This window comes from Zeugodacus cucurbitae, chromosome 3 (assembly GCF_028554725.1).
Source record: "Zeugodacus cucurbitae isolate PBARC_wt_2022May chromosome 3, idZeuCucr1.2, whole genome shotgun sequence".
Taxonomy (NCBI): domain Eukaryota; kingdom Metazoa; phylum Arthropoda; class Insecta; order Diptera; family Tephritidae; genus Zeugodacus; species Zeugodacus cucurbitae.
The window spans coordinates 67,885,632-67,896,651 of record NC_071668.1 but is presented as its reverse complement, the minus strand read 5'-3'; the positions used below and the strand labels follow the sequence as shown (position 1 = coordinate 67,896,651).

The following is an 11,020-nucleotide window of genomic DNA, read 5'->3' as shown; positions in this document are numbered from 1 at the left end:
TATTGTATTTTATTTTATTTTACTTTATTTTATTTTATTTATTCGATTTTATTTTATTTTATTTTATTTTATTTTATTTTATTTTATTTTATTTTATTTTATTTTATTTTATTTTATTTTATTTTATTTTATTTTATTTTATTTTATTTTATTTTATTTTATTTTATTTTATTTTATTTTATTTTATTTTATTTTATTTTATTTTATTTTATTTTATTTTATTTCATATTTTCTTTATTTTTTCTCAATTCAACCTAATTTGTTCTCTCTTTTAAACACTTAAAAACTTATTTTTACACACTAAATTATATAAAAAATAAGCGCAGAACGTTAACGCTTTGCTTTGGCAACACTGGAAATTTCAAAGTAATACATTATATAATACAAATATTAACTGTACATGGAAATTTTGACATACCCCTATTCTTGAACTCTTCTTTTTGCACAAAAATTTTGAATAACTGTTCATAAATTTTTACATTTTATTGCACATAATCGTTGTTGTTGTCAATTATTTTCTTATAATTTACCCTCCCACTCTCCGTCTCGTCTAATCGACTTGCAGACATTCTTGCTGCATACGCAGCTGCTGCTCCATTAATCTCTCATGTTGTTGTTGCAATTGCAATTGTTGTCTTTGTTATTGTGCCTGTTATACCAACAACGACACTTTTTGGCAATTCATCGACGCCAATTGCGTATTGATGGACGATGCAGCTGCCGCCGCCGCCGCTGCTGCTGCGGCCGCAGAGCTCATGCCGTTGGAGGGCGGACCACCACCACTGTGACTATGCGCACCACCCATTGTGGGCGCCAGTCCATCGTGTTGTCCCATTTGCTGCGCTGCCGCCGCAGCTGCTGCCGCCATGAACTCCACTTTGCCGCCGAGATTGCGTTCGATCAGCGGTCGTAGATCGGTGTGTTGCGTCTCTTTGTGGCGACGCAGATCGACTTTGCGTTGGAATGATTTGTGACAGAGTTTGCAGGCAAACGGCTTGTAGCCGGTGTGTTTGCGTGAGTGTGTGATGAGGTTCGAACTTTGGCTGAACGCCTTGCCGCAGACCGTACATTTGTGGGGTTTTTCGCCTGGAAAAAGAAGAAGAAGGAATTTTTATTAATGTTTTGTGTTTTAGTTAAAGTTATTAATATTTTATATATCAGATAGAGAATTTTGAAATTCTTAATTTTAAGAAATACTATATTTAGAAAGCGTATTTTTTATAGATAATTTCATCACTAGAATTAGGTTTTAAAAACGAAAAATTTAATTTCATACTTGTCTAATTCAGTTTTATAATATTTTTCATACATTTTTTTTTGAAAAAAATTTTGTTAAAAAAAAATTAAAATAAAAAAATAAAAAAAAAATTTGTAAATATTTTAAAAATAACTTCAAACCTCATATTTAAAAATTTTCAAATTTTATAATTTTTAAAAACAAAATTTAATAATTTTATATAAAATATTTTTTTCAATTGCAATTATTACTATCATCATTTCAATGCCACTTTGTTCCTCAAACCATTTTTAAGCACAAAAACTCCTTAAAAATAAATACATTTGTATATACATATGTATATGACTAAAACATTCCACTAAACCATCACTTCTGTAGCAGACGCGTGCAAAATCTCAGACATCAAATTGCTTTGAATGCAAAAAATCGATAAAATCATGAAATCTGCGCGAAAGCGCTCATTGCTCCAACATACATATTTTTTATTTCGTTAAATTTTTGCTCGTTTATTTTGGTTTTCTTTAGTTTCTGCGTTTTATTTTTATTTCAAGTGTTTTTTATATCTAAGCTACCTTTCAACCATTACGCTTTGCGTTTTGCGCTTTCATTGCGTTTACTTTTATGATTTTTGGTTTTTATGTATATTTTTTACAACAACATCTGCTAAAATCACACACACACACAGTTATACATACATACATACACAACCTTCTCAATCCCGTCGCTTATGTGCGTATCACTTTTAGTGGATATATCTCAGTTTTTCAGTATCATTGCTAGGGATTTCTCTCCACTCAACAACATCCACACCAATACAAATAAAAATGTCTACCAACTTAAACCGCTCACATTTTTGCTCTATTTATTCAACTGCCGCCTCAAGTAAGCGTACAAGCATTAATTCATGCTTGCCAACCACCCAACGCCGAACGCCATTAACCCCCACTGACATGGCGGCCAACACGATGTGGGAGTATAAGAAGAAGAATAAGAGAAGATGTGTTGTTGTGTGTGTGTTTGACACCCATTGCTCCAATTTGCAGCAACCCCCCAACAACAAGCCGCAATGCAGCCACCCTATATTGGTTGTTGTGGGGATTTTTATTTTCATTTTTGTTGTTGTTGTTATTTTTCTTCTTACTATACTACCGCTATCGTTTCCGTTAGCTTTTGTAGATGTTTAAATTTCAACATGCGGATCATCTGCGGTTTTTGTGGTTTTATACACGTATGAGAAGGCCTGAGTCGGGGAAGGCGAGTGTGAGTGAAAGCTTAGTTGGGGGAAATCAAGTGCGTTGTGTTTAAAGCTGGAAATTTTCGTTGAATTGAGTTGAAATTTTTTGATGAAATGCTTTTATAAATGTTTTTAAAGCTTAGCTCGATTTTGAGGAAGTAAATTCGTTATCTTTATATACTTAAATTTATAGTTATATATGTATGTATATATTCATTATTGTACCCAAGCTTCTTATATTAATTAATAAATACTCCAATCTTCATATAAATGTTATATATATTCACATATATGGTTATATTTCCCCTCAAGTGTATGTATATTTATGCATTGGTAACACACTCTCTCTTTTACATTTTCATATTTCTTTATACGCAATCGATTTAATCATTTCTAATAAAATCGCCGCTATGATTAGCCGTAAATGGACTCTGATTTTATTGCAATAAATAAAACTTAACTACTTTCAATTATGATGTGGCGTTCTACAAACATATATGTATGTATATATATGCATGAATACACTGCTGCTACTCACACCTAACCTAAAAATGTGTTTTGTTGATAAGATTTCCTTTTTATTTGTGTTCGATTTGCAAAAATAGTAAAAATAATAAAGTAAATCGATCACGTATGCAAACTGATGAATATTTATGTAGATAACGCCTTAAAGCTTTCTTCTTCAGGTCCTTACTTTTATTACAGTTTAAAAAAACTGAAATCATAAAAGCAAATTATTACTACTTCTGCTGCTCTCTTGTGAAAGAATTTGATTGGAAAATTTACAAAAACGATGAATTCAGTACAAGAGAGTATTAAAATACTTCATCAATCTTTATTTTTACTATTTCTGTGAGTTGTTTGTTCGATTCGACACTCACAACGTTCTGCCGATTCGAAAGAGCGTTTAATTTTTATTATGGTGAATACGAAAGAGTATGATTTCCGGTAGTTAGAAATGTATATTTACATTGTATATTCATAGTAGAGTTAAAGACACTTCCGTAATTCCATGAGAACTTGAATATGTCTCTAATCTCCCTGTAAAAGTCAACACCAAGTTACGCTACTTCATCTAAGAATGTGTAGAGTTATGAATTCTTCCCATTTTCACTTAAGAATTTTTGTTTTTATAACGAACATATGGTATTTCTTGTCTCTTTTGTTAAGAAGCTTAATATTTTCTGGATATCGAAATCTATTTGACATATATAAAAGATGAAGGATACCCAAAGCTTTTGCAGAGAAAGAAATTTGGCGTATGATAGGTAATATCTGGTATTTTTTACACTGAAGTTGAAGAAGAATTCCGTATTACTAAAGATATCCAAGACCACAATCGAAATTAAAAATACTCTTTAGATTTATTAACCTAATAGAAATAATAAATAGGTTATTACGTAATCTTCCGAAATTCATTAAGATTTTATATAAAACAAAAACTGGAATATAGATACTAGTCGAGATTGGATCTACTCCCTACTAGCGGTGAATCAATACAAAAATATTTGAAATACATAGATAAAAGGCTGATGTTCAGAGAATATATTTAGGTCGTGACTTTAAATTATGAAAAAAAGTATAATTTGTACCAAAATCTTAAGCAGACAAAAAATAGTCTCCATATTTCCGCCATTTTCAGTTTAAGCACACTCACACACATATACACATATTCCTATACTATGAACCTCCAATACATTATCCCCTTTAAGCAAAAATTGCAAATAAAAATCACAACTTCAATCATCGCAACTCATCTGCTCGGCTCATTCGTTTGATTTTTCGTTTATCTTTTTGTCGTTTTTTTTTCTTTTCGAATTTCGTACGTTTTTTCAACGCTCGTACTGAATTGCTGAAAGCGGTAATGTGTCTTTCGGGAATGAAAACAGACTAAATCAATTTAATGTGATTTTATCACTCTACCATAACACTCACACTCCGCTCCACCTCACACCCGCACATGCTCTCACTAGCTGGTTGTTTGGCCAGTAAAAACCAAAGTTTACTTAACTCTGATATAACGGATAGTGGCATGAAATTGAAAAGAAAAATGAAATGGATGTCAAGTGGCAGGATATAACGGATAGATGAACAAGCATACGAACCTACATATATGATTTTGGTATATAAACCAGTATTGTTAAATCAAATGGGTTCTATATACTACTACTGTTCGATATGTATTGTGTGTATATATGTACATATGTATTTGGATCGTTAAAATTGTCGCATATGTGCTATGGTTGCTGCTTTCTGGACGAAAAGCTTACAGTTGGGCGTTCTATGATATATAGAGTAGTTTCATATGTGTAGGTAATATACATACTGGTGTAATGTATACAGTTATGGTCATTAAAATAGGTACACATACGTTTAAAAATACGAAAGATAGCATTTGGTAATATTAATTCAGAATTAAAAAAATTAAAAAAAACACATATATATAAAAAAAACTATCGGTAAATATCTTGAATAAAATAACTCGGAATGGAATTTTATTCAAAAAACTCACATATTGAAAACTGGAAAATATTTTGTTAAAATTTTGGCTTGATTGGGTTTTGAATATTACAATATTAAAGATAATAATGAATTTATATAGTCATCGGTTTCTGTTCGAAGAACCCCAAAAAAATTTAAAATAATTATTTTTTAATTTATATTGACATAATATAATTTTAGATAAGAATTAGATATTCAATATATTTAGATTATTATAATATAACAGATCCCATAAAGACAAACAAATTGAAGCATATTTTTAATTTTATTATTATTTTATTTACAGGTGCATGTAAAATACTTTAACCGCACGAAAGCCTTATTTTTTTGGTAAGTCTACTTTTTAGTCATTACGATATTTATATACCGAATTTATTTCTAAAGTCTTTTTAAGGCAGTAGTCTGCTTTACAGGCTTCAAAAAATCTATTTTTTGTTTTGTTTTAAATCTCTTCCAAAACTATCCAAGAATATGTCTTTAAAATTCCAGAGGCCAATTCGACATATTTTCGAGGCTAGAACAGTTTTAGTGACCGAGCATCGAGCAGGTGCGAATGCTCAGGCATACCTTTGAAGCGCGCTTTCTCGAGTTTTCATTTTCACAAGTATTAGAAAACGGTGCCGGCGATAGCAAAAAGAATATATGTCCGATCAAAAAAAACCAAAGTGATCTAGCTTCAGTATTAAATTATCTTCTATTTGAACTAAAAAAGTTGGATAAAAGTATTATTTAAACTACTTGTTTTGCAACTTAAAGTAAATTTTTTTCTTAAAAAAGTAAATTTTTTTTTCAATCTTCGAAAAAATTTGGAATTTTATAACTTCTTCGGTATTTTTTTAGTTCATAAAGAAAAGAAACTTATAAAAATTAAAAGAAAATTGGTTCGACTGTTTCAGATGCATCGCACGACCTCCATCACCGGCACTGATTTACAAGTGCAGACTCCAGGCGCTCCAGAAAAATACTTACAACTTTGAACAAATTTCAATATTTTTTAATAATAAATATTGTTTTTTAAGCCTTAAATATAGTACACTATCGTCTTAAAATTCCGTTTACCGCAATCATTTCCTTCCCTTTAAAAAAAACTTGTTAAAAAACGCTTTTTTCGGCTTCCAAAGCAGACTACTGCCTTAATATTATTTGAAAGATTTTAATTCTTTTATTTATTTTTTTTTATAGTCGATATACAAAAATTCTTATATATTTTTTTTCTAGTAGAATTGTCCTTAATAATTCGGAATTTTTTTCGATTTTATTCGAGTAGAATTGTCTTTAATAAATAATAAAAATATTTTCCAGATCACAAATAAAATGAAATTTATAAATATTATTTGAAAAATAATTTCAACTTTTTACTATTAAGTCTTACCATTTTTTATATAATATATAAGTATCCAGTCCAAACGAAAAAACAAATAGTATCTCACTATTTTTTTATTATTAAAGTTTAATAGTGTGCTTATATCAATGAACGTGACTGTAATGTCTCTTATATAAATATATAAAACATATACGAATGTACATACATAAGTATATGTACTTAGCTTATGTGATAAAAAACAATTTCAAATGGGTCAGGATATAAAAGTTCATAATAATATAAATTTGTTTCACTTCATATATATGTACATACACACATATACAACCATTTATATATAATATATGCGAACTTTTTCAGCTATGCCCACTATTAAGGCATACAATCAGCGCCTGCTATACGAGTGTAATCAAAGCCGCATATACATATGCGTTTTATATATGTAAATGTTGATATCTGCTATTATATAAATTTCAGCAAGTATATACATTTGTATACATATGAAATATACGAGGAAATTGCTCATAGCTTGAGCGAAGCAAAGATTTAAAAGAATTTCCGCAATGTGTTGCTATAAAAAATCCTTGAAGCGTTCTCCAACACACACAGCAGCAAGCAATGCTGCGTGCATCCTCTTCCTCAGCTTTACAGAATTTCTGATTTCATTTACTACACTATTTACTACAATGCTATAGGGTTCAACTGTTCAGAGCAAACTGGTGGGTGGGTGATGGAGGAAAGGGATTACTAACAATATATGTAGGAGCGCATGGATATACAGTAGGTTACACACTTTTACATAGGAAAAGCAATCTGATACTCGGAGTACGCTGCTTTGCTTACTTTGGTTTTTATGAGTTTCCAAGGATATGCTTGGAGTTGGCTATAAAGCGCATACTGGAGTTCAACAGACGGGCGAAATATATATTTATATATATACATACCTATGTATGTATGTTATTTTTTTGTATGCAGCATTTCGTTAGTTTTCCTCCATTTTGCCCCCACATCCCACATGCTCTGTGATAAATAATAAAAGCTGCTCTATAATCTCTGCGTCTACGTGACGTTATTTGTTCCGATAGAGTACGTACGTGCGCAGCGTACGGACCACATTAAACCCATTTCTATGTATCAAAGTATATAAACACATATATACATACATATATATAAAAGCAGGTCCTTGCTTGTGCTGCTGCTGTGTGCCGGTTTAGGTGGCCCTAGCGGCTCCATCTAGCTGGAAGCTAAGGGACATATGCACGTGATTGCGTTTGCAAAAATACATATATACATAAGGATCTACTATATATATTTAGTATATATATGTATATACTATGGATTATTTCCAATTGCACTGTTGCTTTTATTTTGGCCTCGGCGTATCTATCCTTACCTTGCGCGTGCTATCAGGCACTTTTTAAACAATTTCTTCTTTCATTTCTTTGGTGTACATAAGCTTGAGCACCTCCCTATATATATATTTCTTTACCTAAGCACCTCTGCATGTGTATAGTACATTAACATTTGCCTTTTTCTCCCCCCTTTTGACTCGTCTTCTTGTAAATTTTTACAATCGTTAGCCGCGTTGGCTCTGCCATGGCGCAATGAATCCGTTGCTAATGTTGAATCAGAGCACATCCCTACGGTCGAATGTTTCGCAATCACATCTCTGCAATACCATTATGGGATTCCACTTCTTCGCATTCAATGTCAGCACCATTGCAGGTATGTTTAGATGTACACACATACATTGTTATATAAATAGAGAATTGTCTAAACGATATAGATTTTTTCAATGCGTTTAAATTTGAGGGTTTTAAAGCAAGTTAGAGTTTCTGTTGAAGTCAACTTCGTTGATATTTTTGAGGTATTTAGGCTCAATCAGTAATTTAGAGAGTAAAGTAGTTAGTAGATACAAGTCTACAAACGAAAAAACTTAAAAATCTTTGAGAACTTTATAGCTTCTTCGGAACTGTACGTGATTCATTTAAATGAACTCTCTTGAGAATGCTTGAAAGCCTATGATTCTAATGAGAACAAATGTTATATGTATTAAAAGACAGAACAAAACTACCGACAGCTAGTCTCGTAAAATAGATTTAGAAAATGAAAAGAGGTAATGCTTAACGAAATCCTTTTGATTAAATAGTATTTAATCCTAATTGAGGTTAACTCTGTTTGAAAAATTCCTTTAAATAGACAAGTCATAAGAAAACGATAGTCCCGATTTAACTCAAGTACCCGACGGAAAATGGGAGGCAGAACTCGTGACTACTATGAGATTTACTGTAGAGTCCAACATGCCATGAGATTAAAGATGAAATATAATTAAAAAATTCAGCCCAGGAGTTGCATATCTCGAAAGTGCTTTAGATTAACTAGCTGGGAAGATGATGAAATCTGAGTTTAAAAACACTTGAAATCGACTTTTTGATTTTAGTACGACAGGTATAAACTATCTTTTAATGGATCAACGTTAAATACATTTTTAGTGAATATATGATCATTAAAACCGTTGTTGTTGTTGTAACTGCATAAAGCATTCCCCCAAATAATTTTGAGGAATTCTGCCGATTTGACGGTTCTTGGTCGGATATAAATCCGGATCCGTACCGGTTACGTAAAACCGACTGCCGTGCAAACGGTCATTATGAAACCAGTAAAATCGTCAAGAACTATGGCCCTTATTGTTTTCTAAATACCATTATTGTATTATATTAGATCGAACTGGTTATTTTAAAGGTGAATTTTCGATTGAATTAACTGAAAGTGATTAAACCCAAATCTGCAATGATATTTCTTATTTTGATTTTTGTGGCTTACGTAATCTTTTGGAAAAATTGAGCTCTTTCTTTATACCAGTCTTGACAGACCTTTGAAAGAATTTGTAATTATGCGTAGAAAGAACCTTCTTAAATAAAGAGCTGTGATTCCATAATGTAAATAACATAAATTAACTCAGAAGAATGAAATATTTTGGCCATTTCCCTGCAGTTTTATCTTACCAAATGACTCACCTCATCACTGAAAAATCTGCTATAAACAAACGAAACCTAACCTAAAAAAAATTTAATGTCTTATTATCCTTCACGTAAACCCAAACACCTTTAAATTTGTATATGTCTGTATATATAACATCTGCTACAACTAAACACTAGAAATGCCAGCAGTTATTGATTTTCCCAATCAGTCAGTCAGTCGGTTGTCATAAATAAATCTGTGTGGGTACGTAAACGGAAATCAGAAAATTCCATATAAGCATTTGTAACCATCTTAGATGACGAACATATTTGGATATACGTACATATTTGTATATGGAAGTGAGTGTTTTAGTATACAAAATGGCCACAACCAGCAAAATCGCTAGCGGCGCGCAGTGTAACGTCAAGAAAGCATGAAAATATGGCAAATACTTTACTGAAAAAATCAAAAAATAAAAACACGAAAACCAACGCGCTGACTTAAATCTGAATGTAAATACATGCATGACCTGCGCTGATGGCAACAAATCCACGAGTCAAACATACAACATGCGCTGCCAAGTAACCGACGGCAGTTGTAGCATTGGAAATGGACTTTGAAAAAATGGAAAACAAAAAATCGCAAGCAATCGAAGACAAAAACGATAAAAATGTCTGGCGGCCAAATAGAGACTAAACCAAGAGCCAGCGCGCACTCACTCACACTGCTGCAATACACTGGCACGTTCGTTTCGCTTTGTGGGGCACAACGCCGCCAACTCATGCTCCACTTGTGCTGCTGCTAAATGCTGCAGCGTTAAAGTTATTATCTCTGCCATTTGTTAAACTGATTTACGGAAGTCTTCATATTTTTGCTGTTGTTCTTGTTGTTGCTGGCTGTTTGTGGCGCTCAACTTGTTTTTGTTGTTGTTGCGATTCTCATTACTTCCGTTGGCAACGACACTGTTCTGTTGTTGTTGTAAGTACAGAGTAGTGATAGCGCCCCAACAGCATCAAACCTGACGGGTTTGCGCAAACTTCGTGGCAAGCTTTAATATTTCCAGTACCAATGCAAACTAATAGCATGCCAACCTCACTCCCTCCACTCTCACACTAAAAAATAGAACTTTATTTTGTTGTTGCTCATTTTGTTATTGTTGTAGCACCCAAAATGGCAGCGCCAACGCGCAGGCACCAAAACTTCATATATCCACACAACAACGATTTGTTATTGTTTTTGCCGCTAGTTCAATGTGCAGGAAATGGCTGCCAGAGGTCGTCACTGACTTTAGCAATGCAATTGTTGTTGGTTTCTTGCTTTGCACTGGCATAGTAGCATGTGCCAACGCCGCCACCTCCAATGCTAACTCAACACCGCCGTTGTGTCTGTATGTGTGTGCATACAGTGGAGCGCGCCGTGATTGCTGTGAGCACACATAAATGGGGTGTGTTCTCTCTCTAACAGCGCGGTGTGTGTGTGTGTGTGTGTGTGTGTGTGACAACAACAGCATGTGCTCCGCTGTTACTGCTTTTGTAGCGCGCGCACGCGTTTGAGAGTGACTGAGCGACTGCATTTAACGTACATACATACTAATGCATGCACATTTGCATGTATGTATGTGTTTTTGTGCGCGCTGCAGGAGCGTAAATTTCCAAGAATAAAATAGAAAATCAAAATCCCCTGACTAAATTTTTCATTGGTTGGCTGTGATTGCGCGCTCAGCATGTCGGCTGTTAGGCAGGCACATATATTTACATAAATACCA

General features: G+C 32.9%; 1 protein-coding gene across 1 annotated transcript in view; it reads right to left on the bottom strand.

The window, feature by feature from the left end:
- Positions 1-263: 263 nt before the first annotated feature.
- LOC105214687 (zinc finger protein 628) overlaps positions 264-11,020 on the bottom strand; it is a 41,143-nt gene continuing 30,386 nt past the window's right edge. The window contains exon 5 of the mRNA XM_054227601.1: positions 264-1,086. Within this exon, the coding sequence (XP_054083576.1) occupies positions 653-1,086 (434 nt within the window). The 3' untranslated portion in view covers positions 264-652. The remainder of the gene's footprint in view (positions 1,087-11,020) is intronic.